Below are 25,820 nucleotides of genomic sequence, written 5' to 3'. Positions count from 1 at the left end.
ATATTTTCTAGTTTATTTGCTCCATGTAACAAAGAAATAATTAAAACTGAATAATCTTTGGCCTGTGGACAAAACGAGATGTTTGAGAACATTAATCAAGACAATAATCAACAGTTCCTGGAACTATGACATAAAAACTGTCTATTTTTTTCACGCCTTTTAAATAAAATCAAATAATTATAGAACCAGAATCATCTTTATTGGCCAAGTATGTGCACACATTGATTTTGACTGTGTTTTTCCCATCGCTTTCAGTGTGAACAAGGCAAAAAAAATAAATAAAATAGTGCAATAAAATTAGAGCAGAGTTCTGGGCTTTTGTCAGTCTGGGATTAAATCAGTATATAAATAAAGATGATGGTGATTATGACAATAATTTGAAGGAGCTTTTGTTGTTTTGCAGACATTTAAGGAGCAACATTTATTCTGTTATGGTGATAGACAAATATAACATTAAAGCAGTTTTTGTTTAAGGGATCGGTTGTTCAATGTTTGGCCGTTGTTGCTGTTGTTGTTGTTGTGTAACTAGAGCACATAAAGCATATGAAAGTGTTCACTGTCCTCTGTGACAGATCCACCCATGTCCTTGTGGGATATAAGAGAAAACATGTGATTATTTCAGTATGTAAATAAGTCACAGCTAACAGCACCCAGTGCACACTCCACCCTGTACTCCACTGTCTCTGTGTGTGTGTGTGTGTGTTCCAGGTATTACTCATGCTATGGAGACCTAAATCTGTTTACACTCTCAAATTATGGGGACACTGTAGTCTCCACAATGTAAATTATTATATTTTAAGGTGAAGACTAAGGATGAGGTTAAGGGAATGCATGTAAGTCAATGCAATGTCCTCTGAAGTCATGGAGACCAGACTCTGTGTGTGTTTCAGGTATTCCTCCTCTTGTGGGGACCCAAATCTGTGTACACAGTCACATTATGAGGACTTGTCCTCCTCATGGGGACAAATATCAAGCCAGTGTAATGTTCCCTGAAGGCATGGAGACCAGACTGTTTGTGTGTTTCAGGTATTTCTCACCTTGTGGGGACCCAAATCTGTTCACACAGTTACATTATGGGGACACGGCTTCCTCGTGGGGACAAATATCAAGTCGGTGTAATATCCACTGACGTCAGACTGTGTGTGTGTGTTGTCATTGTAAACACACATGTAAGAACACTGACTTTGTCGGGACCAGTAGTCCTCATGAATCCTGGTTCCAATGAGGAACAACCTAATTTCTAAGGCTCTGGTTAAGCACGGATTAAGTTAACCTGTGTGAATTGTGGTTAGTTAATATTGTGTTTATTAATGATAATAATAATAATAATAATAATAAGTCTTTAGTTAGCTGTCCACGTTAATGGAAGTCAGCACATACCTGTGTTTTCGTGTGTGTGTATACACCACACTTTCTCACCTATTTAGGCACTTTCACTTGAATAAATACTGACTTTATCGAGGTCAGTAATCCTCACGAGGACCTAAGCCTGAGGCAGAACCTCGTTAGTTGGGGTTAAAATGTGAATTTTGTTTATATCACGGTCAGAAATAAGGTTTAGGTTTAGACCCCTGGTTCTCAAGCTGTGGTTCCTCTTGGAGTAAATTGTGTATTGTTGCATATCATAACACACACACTTTTACTTTGAAATTTTGTGAAATATCATCATGAATGTCGTGATTGCGTTATGTGTTTAATATACACAAAGTTTAACTTTTTTTTCTCCCACATGATCAGAGTTTGCCCAGCTAACAATTTTTAGTTCCCAGAACCTACTGGGAACGTTGCCTTTTGGTTGCGGGAATGTTCCCTGAAGGTTCCCCCCTAGGTTCTCCTGTGGGTGATATGGAAGGTTTCCTTTACGTCAGTTTTTTTTTGGTTGCACATTCAGTTCCCAGAACGTTACTTTGTCACAACCTTCATACAACCTTTAGAGAATGTTCTCTTTTGGTTCCCAGAACGTTACTTTTCTACAACCGTCATACAACCTTTAGAGAACATTGTCTCTACATAGGTTCCCACAACATTCCCCTAGCGTTACTTTGTCACAACCTTTACAGAATGTTCTCTTTTGGTTCCCAGAATGTTCCCCTAAAAGTTACTTTGTCCCAACCTTCATACATTAACATGACAGAATTCATTGTATATTACTAATACTATTTTAAACTGTAACACATTAGTAGACATGTTGAGATAGATGAATAGGCATTGATAGAATTAAAAGTTTTATTTTCAATGAACCAAAATATGTACAAAAGTGTATATGAAATAAAAATATAATCGAGTCAAAGTCAAAAAATAAACTGAATAAAAATGTATACAAAAAGAAAACAATTTGGCAAAAATGGCAAATGTTCATATAAAGTTAAAAACAGCAGGGGCGCAAACAGTGGCTGTCCAACGGGGCCCCTAAAAAAGTTGAAGAAAACACAGGTCGGGTATATTTACATAAACCCCAGCTGGTCTAATGAAGGAAAAGTCAACGCTGGGTCCTCACAGGAATAGCTAAACAAACCCGTGCGTGCACGCGCGCGTGTGCGCGTGCCATACACAGGCAGGCTCAGGGCTGGGATTTCGGGTTAAATATTCAAAATGGCGGACGGAGGAGCAGCGAGTCAAGATGAGAGTTCAGGAGCAGGTAATGATTACAGCATTTTACATATTCATACTCATATTCAAACCGCGTTACTCACAATCTATCACTGAACGGTACATGTATTAAAACCGGGTGCCGACTCACGGGGCCACACTGCTGCCGGGCCGTTCTGCAAGCGCACACTCGGGGCGAGCTAACTGTAATTTGACAGAGGAGGAAACGAGCTATTGCAGTGCCACGGTAAATTACATGGAAACATGCCTCCCCCCTTTGTGTGATTAGACGGCTGTACGCCGCTACATATTCATACCACCGCGGACAAACACGGTTTAGCATATTTTATTAGTAAACGGCGACGCGGCTCGGTTCGTATTTGACATATTTGGATAGTTTGACGAACGCGGGCTGATTGTAACGGGGGATGCTAGCGGGCTAGCGTTAGCACGGCGGCTAGCGCCTGGCTTTGTGTTGATGCACAGTAGAGCTTTTGAAAGAGGTTTGCATATTCATTTTCTGGGGGGTGGGGGGGAGCCGGGCAGTGGCTGCGCTCGTTTCTTTCCACGGTGCGAGGGAAACATCAAAGTAAAGTTAAAGCTAGCTTTGGTGTTAGCTGTGTGTGTGAATAGAGCGAGCTCGTCGTGATTTTTTTCTACAGCAGAGCATTTTTGCCTCAGCCTTTTGTGTGAGTGAGTGAGCTCGGCGCAGGAGAGCAGCAGCTCCGGCTGCCTGTTGTGTTATTCATGCGGGCCTGCCTCAACCAGAGTGTGGACTTCAGCATAATATATCAGCCCCACGAGCAGCCGCCGCTCCCTCTGCGTGTCAACACACCACGTTTGTTTTAAATACGCATTCAAAAATATAAATAAAACAACAAGCGACCTCGTCATTCAAATTTAAATGTAAAGCGCTTGTATCTGAGTGGCGAACCGGTTGACCACCTTTCTCTTTTAACTTGCTCCACTGGTTTAGACCCCCAATTTCACGTGTGAGGTAATTCGATCCCTGTTGGATAGTATTGCAGACGATTAAAATATTTGTTTTGAAAGTGCAAGTTTGAAGTCTTTAATCGACCTCATTTGAATCTATAATATATTCTTCCATCTTATCATCACTCCATGTTCAGTGCCACTGTTTGTTCTCAACTCTTTAGTCTGTGTCTGTCTATTCTGGGCATCAGTTACAGGAGTTTTGACCTGTGCTGAATACAAAGATTGTACCTGTGTGTAAAAAAAACCCCTCCGTCCTGCACGGGGAGGGGTAGTGAGGCCCACTTCCGGAAGGCCACAATAATAACAGGCAGGGCATTCTTACTGTTCACTCTGCTGGTTTCATTACTGGGCAAGACACAGCTTGACACTGCCTGACGACTGTGTGTGTGTTTTAAACGCTGGTACTTTATCTTTTGCTCTAGTTTTCTTTTAACAAAGTAAGTTCAAGTCAGTTTAGAGGAAGGTATTGTTGTCTGTTTTTTATGTGGAAAAAACAAAACAAAACATTTTTTAACTTCAAAATTGCATAGTTTTGTGTGTTTGACGGAAGGTCTGGGCGAGGAGCCAAGACACAATAAAACAGTTTAAAATCACTTGACATCTATATTTGTAGGTTTCATGGCTGGGTTTGATACAGGCTGACATCACTTTAATTTAAACTTGTATACTTATGTTTGCGCTTGGATTTATTTAAGTTGTTTGAAGAAGGTTTTGTCAGCTCTTGGTGGGTTTTCATCAGCCTGTTTTTATGCACACTTGTGATTAGCAAACGGAAAAACAAACTTAAATAAGAAACATTCTTAAAACATCACAGTTTTCAGATATGATCAAAGACATTATATACATGTTTCACATCAGCAATTGTAGCATTAAAGTGTCGGATATATTAAAGGTTTTCTGCTGTAAAAGATTCTTTACGGACATCAATTGACAAAAGAGAAACTATTTATAAATCGAAGGCACAAGTTATAATAGCAATTATGCGTTGTGTTTCAAAGTGTGTTTGCAGGGAACAGAACGTAACACCTTTTGTGATATTGATATTAAAGAATGTTATATCACACTAATTTAGGTTGAAAAGTTAGCATATTGATAATGTGTAAATGTGAGTAAGTGCAATTGAGGTATAATAAGGATAGTGTTTCTTCCTCAGCTGTGTGAAAGCGTCAAATATTACTATAATGCATGGAAGCAGCTATGAACACAACCATGTATCAACACGTACTGGGGCTCTTTATATCCATCATCAAGTTGCACCTTCTTGTTTTTCTTCTTTGGTGAAACAGACTTTAAACATAGATTGACTGTGATTGACTGATTGTCTCTGTGTACTAACTCCCAGTTTTCAACTGCTCAAATATTTGTTATTTGATTGAAATTAGCAAAAATAAATAGATGGAATCCAGGTTGAGATTTTAACTCTAACTTTTCTGGTTGGTTTAAAAAGTCCCTCTTTAAAAAGGTGTAAACATTTTCAAAAATAGGTTCTAACCATGTCTGATTCTGAGTGAAAGCCATTTGATGTTGTAACAAAGACATTCAGCTTCATGTCTCAGGCACTACTACTGTGTTGTTCTTCTTTGAGATGCATAACACTCCATTGTTAAAATGAGAAGCACAGGGTAACCCTATCCACTACAAGCATAATAACACATTTCAGGTAATTATGTGATACATTTTAACAGTCACCCAACTAAATTATATCCTTTATTCCAAGCCAGAATGAGTGAGTTTAAATAGTAAGTGTTGTAAATTGTTACATTTCTGTTAGCAGTTTGGAAAATTAGATCCCATAAATAAATAAAAAAGGATTGACTTTCAAAACTAGCCTACTTAAAGAACAGATGAGAAATAATTCTGTCATGCCCATACTTATGCTACTTTTCTCATTTAATCAGTTTTACAGTTCCACCCTCATTCCAGCCTAGTAGTTCCACCATGAATATTCATTGATGTAAACACAGTTGCTATGAATAATGCATCATTTGCTGTAATAAATTCTGAACATGCCGTCTCAAAGTACTGAGACGGCCTCGATGAAGGCTCCAATCAGACAAGTTTTTTCACTACCGATGAAAAACAAACAGTGTGCTCTAAACTGAAAACAATTTTTAAAATGTGTAATTCCTGACGAAACAATGCAAAGCATCCCGCTAAAAATCCTTTATCTTTAAAATACAGTAATTAGCACACCTATCCTTCAGGATATATTATAGAGTTGGCTTGGCACTTGGTAGAAACACACACAAAACCTGTTTTGTGAATTAATGAACTACTAAGTGAGCATTTGAGATTTTTCACCGCGGCAGGTCTGCATGAATGCAAACAATCGTTGCACGACTCCTGTGTCTGTCCTTGTTTGGAGCGTCAGTAAACGTTTGTCATACTCTCACAAACTGGTTTTACACTTTACACAAATTAGGACGTTTTAAAACACAATAATGTGATTTAGTCGGTTGCATCAAGAATGAACATTAATAGGCTTCTCACATGTTCCTACGGGTCCCAGAAAGCCTATAACAAAGTTGTCAAATTTTCCAGACATGGCAAACAGGCGGAAAATGAGATGGTGCGTAAAATGTCCCGGAAATTTTGTTTTCCTAGAAAATAATTAAATCATTCCCCCTCTGCTGCGAATGCACCACTCGGATATGTCACACCTCCCAAAATGGTTAATGCACCCACGTCATGTCACATGGTTGCGAAACTTCAGTGACTGAAATTCTGAATGCTGTAAATGACATTACCCTAAACCAAAATGTTTGCTTTTTAATTATTCCTTTGGGAAATTGAACAATGAAACCAATGATCAAAGTAGCCGACGATTAATTTAGTCATCGAATAATCATTGCCTTAGTTTCATGAGAACTCCAACTTTACATATGTGGCTGGATTTATGGCGTCTCACATAAATTTGCATAGTTGTCCTAAAAATACAAAAGTGCTCTTTGACATTTTAAACAGTAACAGGTACAGTGTGAGGCTGAAACATTTGATGATTTCCCTAGATGGCAGAGGCCCCTAACATTTACATTTCCTGTCTTAGTCTCTCTTTTTAGTAAATCGTTGAGAGAGCTGTACTATCTGAAACAGATCTAGTCTAAAAACACTTCTTGAAGGTCTCGTCTCTAAATTGGATTCATTTTCTCCAAGTCTTATCTCATTGTGGATCATAGACCACAACATATTGGTCTGTATGAATCATAGATTTCCATCTCCAAATGCAACCATTGACTTTAGTAGTGACGATGTTTTGTCATCAATAACAGCTGCTTCTATTTCCTGCACTGTTTACACAAAGTTAAATTAGGTTCATGGAGACAAACAGGGCTTTTCCATTTTACAATTCTAGCACTATTCGGGTATTTTGCTTCTCCATTAGGGATAGTACCTGGTACCTTTTTTTTCCCCGTACCTGCTCAGGCAAGGTTCCAAATGAGCTGAACCGAGACTAAAATGTGACGTTGACAAACTGCCGGCCACTGATTGGCCAGAGAGTGTCGTCACTGGAAGAGTCATGAGCGAGATGTCCAACACAAGAATCAAACCCATCGTTTTTTAAAAGTGTTACAGCGAGTACACATGGCTGGTGTCCACAAAGATACAGACTGAGCAGGGAGTGCCACCATCAACTCAATGTCCCCCATTGTTTTTGTGTTGTGTTGTGTAGCCTATAAAACAACATGCCGACCCTGCCCACATTGAGGAGGTACTATGAAGTCAAAACGACCTGCCTGATACCCAAACCAAGTAGAGCTGAGTAGCGACTAGAACTGTATCATTGAAAAGTGCCAAAAGAAAAGCTGTGTTTTGTCTGGGAGTGGAGATGTTGCCACGTTCTGCTACAAAGTTTACATAAAAATGTATTTGCATAACATTGAAAACGTACAGCAAACACAACACCCTGTGGAACTGCTCCATCACTTTGAAGAGAGATAGAGATAAGACCATAGATAATAAAGTTGAAATTATGCACCCCAATTTCTGTGAAAAAATGTGTAGCCTATCAGGCAGGTTACTCTGACTGAGTTTAAGCAGCTAGGGCGTTTATTATTAGTGATACTTTTGAACCCAAATACACAGTTACGGATCTAATACACATGTCAAATCCTAAAACCCTGTGTGTTTTCAGTGTGGTGAGCTGGCACAATTATAGACAATCAGCTAATAAAACATTAATGTTGTATAAACTATTAGATATTAGATGCTGTATTAGTGGGTCACAGATATATCCCTTAACTTATTATAGTAAAGTAGCAACCTGGACTGGCAATGAATAGTCGGCATATGCTAAACTCTGCTTTTTAAGAAGAATATTGAGTTTACAAAAAAATTTAACAAACGTACAGGTCGATTATTCTGCAGTTTAAATACTACAGTTTTGAGAAACGGGTGAGGGAAAATGCCCATAGTTGCCGTAAATGGAGAAGAATCTAGTTAAAAATCTAAAAATTAGACATGAATAACAAGCAGTAGATGCTAATGCCAGCATCCTATTTACCATCATGAATTGTATTAGTGAATAATATCTGTCCTCTGCATGTGCTGGCTGGAAGTTGTTAAATACTGCCCCCCCCTCCCAGAAACTGCAATTTAATTGAGTGGATAAAATTTTTCTACATAGCCCGTAGACAGTTGGCTAATGACCACTCAGGAGATAAAACAGTAGCTGACAGTGGTTTAACTTTTCATCAGATTACCCTGCAATCTCTTAGATCTAATTTGCGTTGCAGTGTAGCACTGCTGTTTGTGGCTTTTACTGTGAGACAGTGTATATATGGACTAGTATTAAAGGCTCTTTCTAATAGTTTTGATATTTGTGTTGGATTTTGCTTTAAATTGGGACTTTTTAAAGTTAATACGTTTTTTAAATTGAAAGATTATGTATCGTGACCTCGCATCCGGACTGTTGCGAAAACTGCTTAGTGCTCTGAGTGGTGGATGTGTGGAAAAGTGGCCATGATGTATTCTGTGTTTAAGGGGAAGAATATAGGTATCGGGACAGAATGTGGATGTGCTAATTAAGTTTTCGCTCAGCCTCGTGTTGAATGTCTCCGCTCACATTAACGGCTCTGCAGTATTCAGTCAGCCCTCCCATATTACAGAGCTAATGAGACACCTATTTAAAATTCTCTTCACAGGATATTTGTGTAATGCATTGTTCCACAGCAGGGCTTTTGCAAACCATTCAACCAAGAAACTCTATATATATATGTTGAAGTGCAGTGCTGATAACTGCTCTTACTTTCACATCGCATTCTTTTCTTTCCCATTTTGGTTCCATGATTTGTTTGCTGATGTTGTTAAGACAGGCTAATGTCTTTGTGTTTCAGGCACACTTTGTTTGGATGACCTGTTGTAGACATTTAACACTAGTGTGCCAACTGTGTATACTCTGTGGTAGATACCTTGGTAAAGAGCAGGCTGTAGCTAAACTTTACACTGTTTGAATTGACAAACTGTAGAGCAGGCCCCCCGTTATTTCTTTATATTTTTTGAATTAAAAGATTGATTTTGCGAAAATATTGATCGCTCCATATCAAAAAAAGCACCTTTTATTTTTAAATAATGTGAAATACCATCATAAATGGTAATATTTCTATGTCTTTCTCAAAAAGTTTGACTTTTTTTTTCACTTGATCGGCCCCCCTACTGAACAAACTAGATGTTCAGTGGCCCCCCCAGGTATTTGAGTTTGAGACCCCTGCTGTAGAGTGTGGTATGACAGATTTCCAAACAAACATTTAAGTTACTTGTGATTTGGATAAGAAAAGAAAAGCAGTCTGTTGTGTGAAGTTATATAATCACATCAATATGATTACAAATTGGTTCGAGGCTGAATTGAAGTGTTCACATTGTCACGGTAATGCACAGCAGTTAAAACAGATTACACAAGACACCTCTAACCAACCTGAGTCTGACGCAAACCACCACTCTCAAAGTTTGTGGCAAGTAAGTCGAGCAGGAACATTGAAATGAACTTCACTGCAAGTAAAATGTTTTTAAAAAAAGGTAATTGTATAGAAGAAGTTTAATCAAAAATATCCAGGATTATTATGTTTTAAATAACAAAATAATTACATGTATTATTTATTAAATATTTATTGGTGGTTGTCACATTATGTCAACCTAATTTTAAAACATCTACGAAACCAAGCAGTTTGTTCAAAGTAACGCAGTACAAACACAGAAGGTAATGAATAGCGATGATGCATGTGCTGTTGAACGCGTGTAAAAGCTTTGTGTGATTACTTTAGAAGCTGTGGTTTAGGGCCCGAGACTTGTGTCATCATGACATCACGCTGCTGTGTACAAACAGCTGCCGACGTCGCTGCTTTCTGTTTGAAGTCTTGCCACTCCTGTCAGGGCACTGCTGGTGAATGTCTGTAAGTTTTTCAGTCTGTGTGTGCCATGTTATCACCACCATGCTCTCTTGGCATTGTTTGATCTGGTCAGCCAGTATGCAAATGTTTTCATTTGTTGTTTGGCAGATAGGGACAGGTGAAGGAACTGATTAGAGCTTCGGCCAGGAGCAGTTTTGTGGATTTAGTTGGTAAGCCCCTTCCTCCTGGAGACCACAATACAGTCATGCATTCCAGTCCACTCATTCTGAATCACTGAACACCTGTGCAGCACTTTCCCTCCCACTAAACCTCCAAGCAGGCTGGAAATGAATTTAAAAGGGCCTCAAAATGAAATAGTAATGGAATGTAAAGCTAATCTAAATATGCTAATCCCCAAACACTTCATAAACATAGACAGCAGAAGCCTGCCACCCACTCTCTGTAGTTGCTGGCTGTGGAATGCCTTAGCCACAGGGGGTCCAGCAGTAATGACAGGCTTGTGTCGGATTAATGTGGAGTTATTTATTTCCGATTGAGCGAGTCCCCCTCCCACTAGTACCCCCATGTTTTTAGCAGTTAGACTGGGTCTCCATGACTCATAAGAGTCTTAGATGTTGGACTAATGCAACACAGCCAGACCACCACTGACAGGCCTCACACTGCATTCTGGGATATCTTCAGCCATTTACCTGCTCTTAGCTAATTACTTTTTAGCCATGCACTCGCACAATAATTGGTCTTGTGCTGCTGCCTCCCCTCCCTCTGCTGCGCCAAGTGCTAGTTTGAGCACTTTCTTTTTTCTGCCCTTTTCTGTGTCGCTCTTATTCCCCTGTTTTTTTTTTATCGTCCTCCAAAAGCTATCCAATTAATATGCTAATGAGCTGATAAATATTTATAGAGGTTTAAATTATGCGGAAAGCTTTCAGGGCCCGGTGTGAAATGCGTCGCTCGCAGGACTTCAAAGCCTTGCATTGCTAACGAGGCAGTGGCAGATTTGCATACAGCTTTAATCAGCTGAATACTGATTATGCTTCATTATAGAGTTGGGTTTGGGGGGCTGCAGAGGTAGAGGAGGCTGCCAGCTGCACTTGTCGTTTGTTTCATTCCAGCGAGAGAGGGAGAGGGTGAACTTTTACAGGAGTACAGACAGTTTTGGCATGAAAGAGCGAGAGAGAGAGGAGAGGGAGAGAGAGAGGGGGAGCTGTTTTCCTAAACGCTGTTGGCTTTCACAGTGAGTGTATCCCAGTGTTGCTCAGTGAACCGTGTGGTGGACAGTGCCACTGTGTCTGTGTGTAGCCGTGGTCACATTGAACTCTGCTCACTGTTGACCACTGGAGAGTGAAGGAGTGGGAGGAGGAACAGAGAGCAGGACACCCTGTCGGTGGGTTTGCTCGGCACAGGCAATTTCCCCTAATAGGTTCAGCAGCCATGCTGGAAAACACAGGTGGAGCAGGAGTGGGTGAGTTTTTCATGAGCTGGGCTTTCTGTTTGTTGTGAGGCAGGACTTGACACAAGAGTTAATTCCATTAATGTGACAGTTGCGTTTTTCTTTTCCCAATGAATAGTGTTTCAAATGCAGCTGGTGCGTTTTTGATGATTCGTTTTTAGCTTGTTCTTGTTGTCTGCTGCTCTCAAACGGCGAACCTGATTAAAATACTATTGTTGAGAATTATATAGAGGTGACAAAAGTGAGACCACTCTTTATATGACTGAAATAGTGTCATGATCTTAAAAGCAGTGGGTGTGGGTGTGTCTCACCGTCTGTCTCTGTCTGGCTCTTCCAGATGCTAAAGTGAATAATCATTCAGAAACTACTAAATGTGCAATGGAAAGCGGTGATGGAAACACCGGTGAGTGACCTCCAGATTTTTCTCATGTACCTCTTTCTTTTATTCTTTGTTACCTGATCTTGTCATTCAACAGGTTTTTCCAATCCACATACAAAAAATGTACAATCTTGCAGCTAAAATTTTAAGAAGCTCGCTCATGTCCACTCTGTTTTGTTTTACTGGGTCATTTTGAAAAAGATAATGGCAGCTATCCAAAATTCTTGTAAGCAAGTCTCCACTTTGAATATCACAGTAATTGGCTCCGTCTCAACGATTCAGTTATGCAAATGAGCATTGTAGTTCCACTGCTTACATTTATTTGTCGTGTAATGATGCATTAAGAGTATATCAATTGTAATGTATGCTTGTAATGTATGTTTTGAGACCTCATGAAATTGATCATTTACATTGCAACTTGCGGTTTTCCCCCTAAAGACTGAGCTTCTATTTTAATAGTAAATAATAACATTAAGCCATACTGAAAAATATCTTTGAACTTTTTGAGGGCACATTTCATGAAACTGTATTTCTGTCTTCAGGAATCCAAATCAATGGATTGGACCTTCAGAGGCAGACGGCGACAACCAGTGCAATCACAAATGCACATGCACAAGCCCTCCTCCAACAGGTAACACATGCTGCACACTTGACCTCAAATAACTTTTTGTTTCCCCTTTTTTTTGTGGCAGGGGACGCATTTTAAAATATTGTCTTGGAGCATTATTGCACTTTAATAGTAGTTTCACAATGAATTAATGTATGAAGTTTGAACAGAGGTATGCTCCTGCACTCAGACATGCACAAGCAGATCATTTAAGTGTGCCAGGCTCTACTGGTGTCGCCTGGCAACGAGGCAGATTAATCAGCCCTATATGCTAATTAGCTGCTCTGCGGTTGCTCGGAAACAGATGGCCGAGAATATGCAAATCTATGCAGAATTTACATGCACTGCATAACAGTTATTTTAATTAGCATCTCAACTCCCCCTCCTTCGCTATTCTCGTCTCTGAAGACTGCAGCACATTTGCAATGCCCACTTTCTCACTTCCTTTTTAATTTAAATTCCACTCCCTGCTCAAAGAAAGCTCAGAAGGCTTCTCAGGTACTCAGAGATTTAATCTTGAACTGGATTCTTAGTTTTATGCATTTTAAATATGGTAATTAAAAAAAAAAAAAAAAAAAGGTTTTGAGTGAAAGGTCCAGTGTGTACCATTTAGGAGGGTTTATTTGCAGTAGTAATAATATAATCGACCCGTAAGTTTGTTTTTATAGTGGGATAATCACATTAAGATTAAAATAATCGTACAATACATGTACTATTTTATGCTGTGATACTTTATTTATTTTATACTGTGATACAGCATCCCAAATAGATAATAATAGAAACTCACTCAAAGAAGAACATCATTTCTGGTCCTGTTGCAGTCTCCCCATTAGACTTTGCTCAGTCTTACACACTGGATCTTTTTGAAACCTTTTTATTCATGATAATCGCTATGGCACTGTCTTTACCTTACACTGTCACCAATGGTCAGTAATACCTGTAGGAAAATCTCCTCTAAGCCCCGCTCTTTGCTTCACCTCCCTCCACTAGTCAAAGTCGGAAGACTCGAGTGCTCTTCCGACCTCCGTCCAGCAGAGTGTATTGCCTCAAACCCAGCTAATGTTGGCTGGGGGACAGATTGCAGGAGTAAGTGGCCTGTTGCCTCACTGCCTTGAGTTAAATCCTAGTCGTAGTCGTGTTTCTGGGGTGACACCTGAGCGTCAAACCTGGCTGAAAGATTGGCTTGCCCTGATTCTGTGGCTAAGGCTGGTGTCTCCTCTGCCTGTCTGTGTGTCTGTTCATCCTCGTGGTTGTAAGGCTATGTCCAAACTCCTCCGTAGCGATGAGGAAATGGAGTGACGTTTGCACATAGTCAACATGCATCTCCACACTCATGGTTGGGCCGACCATATATGACACAATTCATATCCATCTTTCGCCCTGTGGCTGTGATGTGGTTGAGAAGAGACCAGGCGAGATTGAATGCGGCTGCTATTGTGCAATGCAGGAGTGATTGGCCCCTGTGCATGTGGAGTATGTGTTTGTGTGTGTTTGCTTGCATGTCTGAGTTTGAACATGACATCAACATGCTCATTTGTACTTGTGACTGGCTCAGCTGCATGAGTTTTCCCTCCATTTGCTTGCCTGGGCTCTTGTTAGTGTTGCCGTGATAGTTGAAGTTTCAAAGCTGCTTCGAAAAAAAAAAACCTTTTGTGACACGTCAAATACAAATCCACATCGGCATCCTCTGTAAGGGCGTGCGCCGATTGGAATAATGAGAGAAAGAACTTGAAATATGTGGCGCTGTGGTTGGAGCAACAGTTTTAAATAGTTTGTAATCTAAGCAATTCACCTGCTGTCACTGTAACGGGATCCAAGAGGGAACAAGTTAATTGTCTAGCTAAAAATATTTAATGAAGGCATGTTCCTTATGTCAAGAACAGTCTGTAAGATTTGTTACAAGTCTTTATTGCAACACACGTTCCTGTAACGTCCTGTCATGGTGTTATAGTTGCGATGTTGCATAGGTACCAAAGCCAGAACTCAAGTATTGTGACAACACTAACTCGTCCAGTCTGAAAGTGATTTTTCTAAACGGAGAGTATTGTCTTCCTGTCTTGCCTCCTCTGCATCTTTCTGTAATCTCATGCTTTCTGTGTCCCGTCTGCTTCTCTGTTGGTTTCTCCTCAGTTGACCCTGACCCCAGTACACCAGCAGCTGTTGTTCCAGCAGCAGCTCCTGGCTGGACTGGCCGTGCAACAATCAGCCAGCCAGCAGAACAGCAACACCGGGGCCAACATCTCAGCCACTGCAGCCACGCCCATTACCCTGTCACAGCCCATCCAGATCACCCAAGTAAGACACAAGCATGCATGGAGTTTTTGCTAAACCTCCTGTGTCCCCTAAAGTATTGGAATCTATTTAGTGCTAACATTTTTGATCTGTTCCTCAGTAATCTAGGACTTGTATCTAATTTCAATCGGTTTAATAAAACCTGATAACATCAAAGAAAGTTTGCATCTGGCTTTAAAAATATTAAGTAAAAGAATGAACGACATGTTTACTTTTAGGTTTATTCCCGTGTCGCAGTAACGAATAAAAAACAGATGTTTATCAGGATCACAATTAACTTGCAGCTATGAACATTTCCTGCAGTTGCAAGTGAATGCAGATAACAAGTGCTCTAGATTTTGCGAATGGTGCGCAGGCCTCCGAGCACTTTGTTTTTCTACCACATGAATCCACTGCTGACGTCTTTCCAGTGGCAGCTGTTCACTAATTGCAATGTGGATTATATGAAAATGGAATATGTCATATTTGGTTTCAGAGGAGACAAATCACCACAAAGAAACCTGTTCCAGCACACACATTTTTGACTCCTTTTTTTTTCCCCCTTTCCATTAGCTACAGCAGCAGAATCTGCCTCAGTTTGTTCTGCTTCAGCCCGGCCACCCGATCGGCACACCCCATCAGTTCATCATCTCACAGACACCGGCCCAACAGGGTAAGAAGAACACACGCACTCGTTGTGGTTTGTGTGCAGAATGAAACGAAAGAGATGCATGTCAAGAATTAGATTGTAATTAAAAATGCTCTTCCCTCCCATGTTTTTGGCACGTTGCCAGCCCTTCAACTACCTCACAACCAAGGTAACCTCCTGCAGAGTCATCCGAGCATCACCCTTGCACCTCAGGTTGGTAACGACACAAGCATCTCTTCTAAAATTAGATTTTTTAAATTTTTAATTGAGGCAATGATTGCATGTTGTGTTATTTAATCAACGAATGTTTTTGTCCAAACCTTAAAAACGACAACCTCCTTAAATATTATTGAGTGACTGTCAAAGAAGAGCAAAGAAACCATCAATATTCATATTTAAGATGCTGAAATCACAAAAGTTTAACTTTGTCATATGGATGAAATATGGATGAAAAGAAAAAAGAAAATATTTACATTTAAGAAGCTGAAAAATCACCCCGATTTGATGATCAAAATTTAGTAATCGATTAATCTTTGCAGCCCTATTACAGATATGCCTCATATATTTTCTTCTAAGTGATCTAAGTGATCACATTGTGTGTTTTGATGTTCACTGCAGCCTGCAACTCCAAGCCGCACACCAGCAACCACACCTAATCACTCCCTGCCCCAGAGTCAGACACCACCCAAACGGTTGGACACCCCCACTCTGGAGGAGCCCAGTGATCTGGAGGAGCTGGAGCAGTTCGCCAAGACCTTCAAACAGAGACGCATTAAACTGGGCTTCACGCAGGTGAGTAGGACTAAGCAAGGAAAGACTTTGCTGCTGGCAAAACGGAACTGTGATGCTCGTGCTTACGCAACTGTGTCCGTCTCCAGGGTGATGTTGGCCTGGCCATGGGGAAGCTGTACGGAAACGACTTCAGTCAAACGACCATCTCTCGCTTCGAGGCCTTGAACCTTAGCTTTAAGAACATGTGCAAACTGAAGCCACTGCTGGAGAAGTGGCTCAATGATGCAGGTTTGTCCCTGAACCCACCTGCATGAATGATACAGGAGCAAAATGGCACAAGGAGATGTGGCTTTTGATCACTGTGCATTCTCTATACTTCATAGAAAAAGGCAAAAAGACAGCTTGTGTATCTTTCCAGTACCTTGTCTTTACCTTCCTCCCTTTCCTTTGTGATGATACTGTTTGTGCAGAGAACCTGACTTCTGACCAGGCCCTGTCCAGCCCCAGTGCCCTGGGCTCACCAGGCATGGGAATAGAGGGGATAAATCGCAGACGGAAGAAGAGGACCAGTATCGAGACCAACATCCGAGTGGCCTTAGAAAAGAGCTTTCTGGAGGTGAGAAACTCTTACATACTCAAGTTGCCAACATTGAGCAGAGGAAACTGATATTTATTGTTGTTTTTTTTTTTACAAAATTAGACATTTAATGGTGAAACTGCAGATTGCAACTAACACCACTTCCTTTCCCAAGCATGTCAAGAAACTATGGAGGCTGTCACCTATTAAAAGATGGCACCATTTCAAAAGGTTAAACCCAAAAAGATTGTTGTCTTTTTAAAGCAAGACCCTCGTCTATAATTACATAAAAAGGCTTCTTCCAAGGATACAGTACCCAAACTATATTTTATTTTAGTATATATATATATCGATGTGGAGGCAGTGAACGTTTTAGTCTCCTCAGTGCTGACAGGGAATCCCTGGCTTCTTTGCCCTCTTCCAGCAGAACCAAAAACCTACCTCTGAAGAGATCACCATGATCGCCGACCAGCTCAACATGGAGAAGGAGGTTATTCGGGTCTGGTTCTGCAATCGCCGGCAGAAAGAGAAGAGGATCAACCCCCCCAGTAGTGGAAACAGTGGAGGCTGCAGCACCCCCATCAAAACCATCTTCACCCCCAGCAGCCCACTGGTAAGAGCGGACACACCTTGTGTGTCAAGCTACATGTAGATTATAGCTGCAGATGAATTTTAAAGCTGCAGTTCGTTGGTCCAATCCTGCTTGTTATTCTGACCTCCAGGTGGCCAGCCCAGCAAGCCTTGTGAGCAGTTCAACCATTAACACGCCCACCACGCTGACTATAAACCCAGTGATGCCTCTCACCAGCACCAGTGTCTCCAGTTTGTCTTTCCCAGGTGTGTGTGTGTGTGTTAACCTTCATGAAAATGTGTTTCTTATTGCAAAAATAGCCAACAATATATGCAAACGTTACTTAGAAGACCAGTAGGAGTCAGTGTTGAGCTCTCTGTCATGGAAATGTCTGACCAATATTAACCCTGGTCTTATTTCTTTACTGTTCTGAAGCATGTGTAGCCAAGCAATGACCTTTTCTCTGGAAGTGAATCCAGACAGTCACCTTCAGCTGGACACTTTGACATGAAACTCATAAACTTTCTGAGCTTTCAGAAAAGATGAGAGTTAATATGACAGCGTAGGGTGTTCTGATAACATACAGAGTTCCTGATGTCTTGTGCTACAGAAATGTTGTAATTTGCACCTTTTTTAAGGGTTACATTATTATATATATATATATATATATATATAATATTATTATTTTTCACCAAGGCTCAATTGGACTCACAAACACCACGTCCGTCATCTCCAACGCACCCATGGTCACCACAGCCATCAGCTCGCCGTTGACGACTATTCAGTCCACGAACACGGAGAGCAAGGCCGGCATGCATGCGCTACCCGTCACATCCATAGCCACCACTTTAGGGACGGGTCAGGTGATGGTGGCGTCTCCGGGGCTGTCGGCGGCGCTGCAGGGTGCCCAGTTACCCACCAGTGCTAGTTTTGCTGCTATGGCTGCTGCTGCAGGACTCAACCCAGGATTCATGGCGTCCTCACAGTTCCCTCCAGGGTTCGTAATAGGACATGGTCTTTTTGTTTTGTTGAACTTTTTTACATGGCTACTCTCTCCTGACATACATGTTCTTTGCCTTGTGTCTTTAGGGGGGCCCTGCTCAGTCTGGCCCCTGGTGGCCTCGGCAGTGCGCTGAGTCCTGCATTCTTAAGTAACAGCACCCTGGCCACCATTCAAGGTATGTGCTCTCACAACAATACATTAACTCATATAATGAGATAAGTAAAGCCTGGAATGGTCTGATGAGCTTCTAGGCTGTTTATTTTTATAATCTGAATGGGTTTGATCAGATATCTGAATGAATTTTGGATTAAAAAAAGTGACAGCGCTCGTGTCCCGCTGAGGACACCACTCTTTGTTTTTATGTCTTGTTTGGTTGGTTTTTCACTTTCCTGAGTAAAAACCTTGCAATTGAGATGAATGAGAATAACGAATAACTTTAATGTGACTTCACTTTATTTCTTCTTCTGAATACAACTTTCATCATACCTCTGAATGATGAAAGGTAAAAAGAAAAAAACTGCACTCACACACAGTAGGTAGCTCACATACTGATGATCGGTTCGTGCACATGTGATTTTAGCTTTCAAATCAAATTAATTCTCTCATCTTCTACAAACACAGTTTTGGTCTCTGGCTGTGGGATTTTGTATCTGTGACTTAGGTCCAAATAGAAATCATCAGGAAACATGAAATTACAGAATAAATTGAGGGAAATATGGATAAGCAGAACAGGGCTGCAGCGATTATTAATTATTTTGATCATCGGTTAGTAGGTTTGATCCTTTATTCAAAAATTAAAACACGTTTCTCCGATTTTTCAGCTTCTTAAATGTGAATGTTACAAAGAAATCATTAAAACTGAATCATTTTAATCGGTTAATCATCATCATTTCCAGGTCTTTGGTAAACACCGATCAACATTTTCTGACATTTTGCAGACTAAACTACAGATTAATCAAGTATGAAGATAATCGTTAGTTGCGGCTCTGAAGCAGAAATGGGTTCAGATATCTGAAAATTCAACGACATGCTGCATCACATTTGCATATTTTAGTTAAAATAATTCAGGCCATGCATGTGACGTTAATCCTGCTGAGAGAAAATTACTCTAATTTAATCCTGCTGCGCATTAATACGCTTTGATGATGGTAAAAACAAACCCTGTCCACCGCTTTGTCCTCTGATGATAAAAACACACATCTGCTTCTTCTTTTTTCCCCCCAAATCCTTCCACAGCGCTGGCGTCGAACGGCACAATCCCCATCACCTCTCTGGACGCCAGTAACCTGCTGTTCGCCAACGCCTCCGGCAACGCGTCCAACATGGTGACCTTCCTGAACCCGCAGAACCTGTCGCTGCTCAACAGCCCCATCAGCCTGATGTCCACCGGGGCGGGCCTGCAGGTCGATGCCCATCACCAGTCCTCGATGGCCGTGCCCGTAACAGCCTCCACCATTTCCACTGCCTCCAAGGCCCAGTGAAGCCGGCCCGGGCCACCAGTTCCTGCGTTAACGCCCTACTTCTTATGTCGTGCACTACGCTCTCTATCACGCCACGTAGGGAACAGGGAGGTCGTTAAAAAGGCTCTGTGCTTCACTAACCACCATTGTTTCTATCATATCTATCATTATTTAATCCTTTTGCTGCCACCAAAAAGAAAAGAACCTCAAACGTGTTGTTTGAGGTTGACCTTTTATTATTATTTTTTTTTTCTTCTTTTTCTTTTGATTCTTGGATGTTTTTTCCACTAACAGTAGCCAAGTGGACACTGTTGTTGGGCCTGCCGCTCCTCGTGAACCTTGATGAAGTGTCGGGGAAGAAAATCTCCTCGCCGTCATCAAGATGTTCACATTTTGTGTGTATGTGTGCGCGCGCGCGTGTGTGTGTGTGTATATATATATATATATATATATATATATATATACACATATATATATATATATATCCTTCTCTTTCCAGGTCAGAACTTTCTGAAACACTTCTAACCAAAAACTTTAGGATTTTTCCTCTTTTAACATTCAGCCTAAACAAGATTTATTACTAATTTCACAATATTCGTTATCACTAATGGGGATTTGTGTGTCCACACCCCGTCTTTAATGATCTCTTTTTTGGGTTTTTTGACAGGCCTTGATGTAAATCATATCAAAGTTATATTTTCGAGACTTTTCTCCTTTTACTGTTACTGTCTGTAATTTCTTTTCTTTCTTCTTCTTTTATTTTTTGGACATTTTTCAGAACTTTGTAAGTCTATTATTAAGTTAAGATTTAACTATCACTTTGTAATCGTGGTTATAAGGCTTTAAAAACAAGTAATAAGTGGCCGATATAAAGGTTATCATTGCTTTAAGGGTCGGAGGGACGGGGCGGGGGGGATGCGTCTCTCCTCGTCTCTCTCTCTTTGTGGAAACACTGAGTTTTACGCCGCGCCGTGGCGGCGGCGAGCTTTTGTAAAACGATGGTCTACGCGCGGATCATACACACACTGATAGAAGCGCTGCGTTTTAAAAGAAGGAGCTGCAGACACGTTGTCTCGACCGAGGTCGACGATCCGTCGGATAAGTGTACATTATGTTTGGATTCAGAGGTAGAACGTAGGAGCACGCGTGTGTGTGTGTGTGTGTGTGTGTGTGTGTGTTGTGTTCAGCTCAGGCAGATGCTGAGAGTTCAGTAACTGTTGGGGGAAAAAAAGGCTCAGCGGCTGACTGGTCTGTTGTGAGGAAATCTAGTCACGGGACACGGTCGTCATATTACGCGTATGTCGGCGTTGACTAGGCAAGGTTATTCTGTTGTGTTTTTTTTTTTTTTAAATAGTACCGTTGTATCTACTTGTGCACAGTATCTGTACCAAAAACTGGATTGATGAGCTGCAGTCTGCCTTTTTTGGGAGGAATGAAGTTCTGTCTTCTTTTTTTCTTCGTTTTGTTTTGTCTGCAGTCACTTGCGTACTTTCAGATATACCAAAAATATTTGTTAAAATAATTGCTGTGTGTAGTCGGTGTGGCTTAGTCTATTCGATATATTTATGAGTACAGAATTTCTCTTCATTGTCAACAGATTTTAGAAATGCAATATTTTGATGATCATTTTCCAAAGATTACCTTTTTCTTTACTTTTGTTTAAATTTGACCAAATGTCTCATAGCTCAACACTTAATTGGCAGCACAACTGACCAAAAAGCGAAAGGACTGGAGTTTTGGGTCATGAGAAATTTCCTTTTTTTTATCTTAATATAATTTTTTTCCACCAGGGCCCCGGCCCCTGATGCCTGAGTCTGGATTTCTCTGAGCCATTTGATGGCTCTTGTTTTTTTCTCCTTTGGTTAATCAGTTGTGGCCGCCTTGGTAGCAGTTTTTGGACTTTTCTGAAGCATAAAAGAAAAGGTTCTGTTGTTTGGTTTTGTACTAATATTCAGCCATAAATACAACAGCTTGAACCAAAGTGGTTTTCCTCAGTAGTTGCCGTGCCTGTCCGAGCACACGCGTCGCTGTCGAAGATCTCCAGCCTCCACAACTGCTAAAAGCGACATATTTTCCTATTCTCTCAACTCGGTGTGTGCGTGTGTGTGTACGCCCCGGTCAAAGTCGGTGATTTCGGTGCTGTTGGACAAGGATCGGATGAAACTTAGCTTTAACAACTTGCTGCTGAAGCTCCAGGTGGAGCTGTGCTGTCGACAGGCCTGCATGCTTTTCTTATAGCTTTACGACTCCAAACCTGTGAAAAAGCAGGTTTGTGGTCTGGACACACCCCGTCTACAGGGCTCACCTTTGTAAATGCATACACTTTCCTCTCGGCACCTTTTTTTTTTTTTTCAAGCATTAAAACGTTTGCGCCCTGACTTTGAAAACATGCCAACTCCCAAACAAAAGAAGCGCTGTGCTGCTGCTGCTTCCAAATAACACAATGAGTTACCACAGGGATTATCATCATCATTATTATTATTATAATTATTATAAAATCACTGAAACTGTAAGCAGCAAAAATTTGTGCACGTCCTCCTCCTGTGTACTCCTTTCCTCTCGTTGATTTATTTCGACTGAATATACCTCAGCAGCACTTAAACATTTCTGTGTATCGAACAGTGTAGAATGTATGAGTACTGTCTGGCTTGCCATTCAGACTTTATACTGATGAAACCGCACACACAGGAACCATACATACATACATTAGACAACCTACTACTGCTATTTTCTAGTACTACTATTTATGGGGGTATTTCCAGGTTTGAATATTATTTTGAGATCCTCTTGCCAAAGTAAAAAGCCTTCATTTGTCTCTCTCTCGTAGCTTGGCAGGTGTCTCGCTGCTTCACAGCTTCCCCTGACGCCGAGGCTGCGACTGCGACGAGGGCCTTAAAAAAAGGGGGCCGCGGCCCTTTTCTGTTCCAGTGTCGTCCGTCGTTAACTAAAGAGCGGGAAACGTGCACGCGCAAGCGTTATTACGGAGTCGATTCCAGTTGCCCCGTCGGGCACCGTAGGATGTTACTGAAATATTTATGAGGAAAGACTCGGGAAGAATTAGAGAAAACAAACTTTTTTTCCTTCTCTCTCTCTCTCTCTCTCCCCTTTCTCCTTTATTCTATACATATAAATATATATATAAACACTTGTAAGATATTCATATTTTATATTTGAACACGTATGTTATCAAGACTGAATGTAGTATTTCACCATGCTTTACTCAAAACAAATTCTCCCTTAAACCTTCCCCCCTTTTTTAATTATTATTATTGCAAAAACCTTCTTTTTTTAATGAAAAGTTTGTCAAGACCAAAAAACTAAAAGGAAAAAAAGGAGACGTTCGCTCCTGAGGTTCGGGAGGAAAATCTGAGGCATCTGATCTTAAATCTTTTCATTAGATTTTCTTTTTTTTTTGGTAAACTTGATTTGCTGTGCTGTCTTTAACAATCATTTGAGTTTTCTTTCGTTATTATTATTATTATTATTATTATATTATTACTTTATGCCTTTAATTGTTTTGTATAGTGTGAGAGGGCAAGATCACTGGCTTTCTTAGTTTGACAAAGATTAACATTATCTTTTTTTTTTGCCTTATTGTTACATAGAAGACATGAGCATTGTAGCGTTGTTGTGTGAGTGAGTGAATGAGTAAGAGTCGGTGCATTGTTTTCACAGTACAGTGTACTTGGGGCATTTTTGGCGTTGTTTTTTAGGCGCGACACGGACAGGTGGAGGTAACCTGTGAGAAAAGCTTTACTAATAATTCCAGCAGGTGTGTGTGTTTATTATGTGTGTGTGTGTGTGTGTGTGAGAGACAGCTTGGTGCATTTTCCCCATCTTCCAGCAGGTGTTTTGAGAGTGATTTTTCAATAATAGTGAGACATGTTTTGTTGTTTTTTGTCCAGGAGGGTGAGGGTTCCTTCTACTGATCAACTAGAGCCTTTAAGCAAGCCAGTTTATTTGGTTCGTAATGTATAAAAACTACAAAGATTCTCTTTTTATTGGTTTTGATGCTTCCAGTCGCGGCGGGTGTCCTCTGGATCGATTTTCAAAAATGCCCTGGCGAATCGGAAGTTTGTCGTCTGTAGATTTGCCACACACTGGTTTGCTGGGGGTGGGTGGGGTTTAATGTTGACAAAAGAAAAAAGGAAAGTGTGGAGGCGTCGTCATTAAGGTTAAAGGAGTAATGTTGTATACCTCATTTCTAACTCAAGACTGAGTAAAAAAAACAACCTGCTTTAATCTACTAAGATTTTATAAAATTTCAACAAAAAAACATAAATAAAAAATACATAAAAAGTTGAAAAAAATAACACAAACTGTTGTCAGTGGAGAAGCCTGGTCATCATACCTGTACTCGGTAAACAGTTGTGGGACATGCTGCCACAAGGGGGAGACATAATATATACCAGTACTCATGATGAATGTCTGCTGTTTTTGTCACACACTGATATAATGCAGCATTAGGTTTGAAATGAATATGTTGTAACTTGAGTTAAATGTTTTCGTTTGACCACTTGGATCAATGACTTTTCTTTTCTTTTCTTTTATTAACACCTCCCTCCACCGCACCCCTCCCTGATGTTTAAGTTTGACAATCTTTAAGTTTTTATTCTTTTTTTATTTGCTTCCACTTTGACCAAGTGCAGATATGTGGGTGTTTTTCAGATACGCGACGGTGCGCTGTCATCGCAGCCCGTCCTCGCTTCCCTGTGGTACCAACATTAACCAAAGACTTGTAACTTGATTGTAAACGTGCGACACCATCTCCCACCGATCCGCCGCCTCACTGCTCAGCATAAAGGACACTCACAAGTGTCTTTTTTTTAAACTGTAAAGTTTGCTTCTTTTTTGTTTGTTTGTTTGTTTTTTTAATGCATGCGAATGTGTTTCGGCGTTGAGCCGCTGCAGTGGTTTCAGTGCCTGTGGGCGGAGATCGGCAGGGTTTGAATGGGAGCTGAGCGCGGGCTTTTCTCTCTCTCTCTCTCTCTCTCTCTCTGGCAAACACAAACCAGTCTGGTGGTGGTAGTGGTCAGGTGGTGTTTGTTGAATACACACTGAGGGTTAATCCTGTGCACACTGTACATGCTCAGGACTCTGTATGTTTTGAGCACTTGTTGCTAGGAGGCTCCACTCTCTCTTCCCTCTCACTCTCAAGGACCCGTGGTGAAAACGCCGTCTCTGCCGTCTCTCACGGCCGCGTCTCGTCTCTTCTTCCTCGCCACCTCGTACACTGTAGTCCCGGGACTTTACCCCTGCTGTCTCCAGGAATACACATCCTGCGCTCACTCAAACTCACTGCTGTGTCCCATTCTCCCCCCCCTCCCCCCTCTCCCCCTTCTCCTCCTTTGACATTGTCTCTTCACTACAGACTCTGATCAGCTGTGACACTATGCATCATGGTCCTTCACTCTGCATGGACTGTGTCCCTCCGGCTCAGACCTCTGGCCACCGGGCTTCAGTGACACTTTTTCTGTGTAATGCTTTACTCTCGGTGAGGTTTGTAGGACCTCACAAGCGCTATCCCAAAGCAAAAAAAAAAATCCAAATATTTAACTTTTGACAAATGCAGATACCAAAGAAATCTCTCTGTCCTGTGTCTCTCTCTCTCTTTCTCTTGTCTTCTTCCCTTCCACCCTGCAGCATGTGTATTAAGAGACAAACCCAGCACTGGCTTTAGTCCTAGCCTCAGTAATTCCAAAGCTTAGATGTATATTTTGGTATATTTCTGAGAAAGAAAGAAAAAAACTTGCGTGAAAAGCTTTTGTTTCTCATTTTGTTTGTTGTAATATCTCTTCTTTCCTGTCACAGCATGGAACTAACTGACAAAAACTGTCTTACTCTTCTTGGTAGGTTGAAGATATATAGTATTTTTGTATTTTGTTTTTTTTTTGGGTGTGTCATGTGTGTGATTATCAGTTCATAGCCCAAGTGACCATGGCTTTTAACAAAAAGACAAGAAAAACAAACAAAAACAAATGCCAACCATGTACATATTCAGTATGTGTCTGCAGAAATGCATTCTGTAAAACATTTACTACTCATGTTGGAGGCTTGGGTTCATCTAAAGGAATGTGTCCCCCGTTTCTCTCCCTTTTTTTTATTTTTTATTCTTATTCTTATTCTGCAGTCTGATAAGATTTGACTGTCCGGGACTCTAACGTAAAGAGCTTTGGTTTCCATTCTGGACTACAA

At 40.9% G+C, this 25,820-nt stretch overlaps 1 protein-coding gene across 2 annotated transcripts; it reads left to right on the top strand.

The window, feature by feature from the left end:
- Positions 1-2,566: 2,566 nt before the first annotated feature.
- Positions 2,567-20,073, top strand: pou2f1b (POU class 2 homeobox 1b). Of its 2 annotated transcripts, XM_058616647.1 has the most exons (15): positions 2,567-2,638; positions 11,714-11,779; positions 12,298-12,386; positions 13,353-13,448; positions 14,493-14,657; positions 15,207-15,306; positions 15,428-15,495; positions 15,901-16,074; positions 16,161-16,302; positions 16,485-16,630; positions 17,016-17,204; positions 17,314-17,428; positions 17,859-18,159; positions 18,252-18,340; positions 19,402-20,073. In XM_058616647.1, exons 1-15 carry the CDS (start codon positions 2,593-2,595, stop codon positions 19,644-19,646), a joined length of 2,031 nt encoding a protein of 676 aa, XP_058472630.1. In that variant the 5' UTR covers positions 2,567-2,592; the 3' UTR covers positions 19,647-20,073. The 2 variants fall into 2 exon arrangements, with proteins under 2 accessions (XP_058472630.1, XP_058472639.1); XM_058616656.1 differs by lacking the exon at positions 13,353-13,448.
- Positions 20,074-25,820: the final 5,747 nt, after the last annotated feature.

Source organism: Solea solea, chromosome 2 (assembly GCF_958295425.1).
Source record: "Solea solea chromosome 2, fSolSol10.1, whole genome shotgun sequence".
NCBI classification, from domain to species: Eukaryota; Metazoa; Chordata; class Actinopteri; order Pleuronectiformes; family Soleidae; genus Solea; species Solea solea.
This window is presented reverse-complemented; position numbering and strand designations above follow the sequence as displayed.

Excerpts from the sequence above, each read along its gene's own strand:
- pou2f1b (XM_058616647.1), top strand. The coding sequence starts at position 2,593 with ATGGCGGACGGAGGAGCAGCGAGTCAAGATGAGAGTTCAGGAGCAG. Across the intron at positions 15,307-15,427 it reads ACAGACACCGGCCCAACAGG|CCCTTCAACTACCTCACAAC; the intron begins GTAAGAAGAACA and ends GCACGTTGCCAG. Across the intron at positions 18,160-18,251 it reads TCCTCACAGTTCCCTCCAGG|GGGGGCCCTGCTCAGTCTGG; the intron begins GTTCGTAATAGG and ends TTGTGTCTTTAG.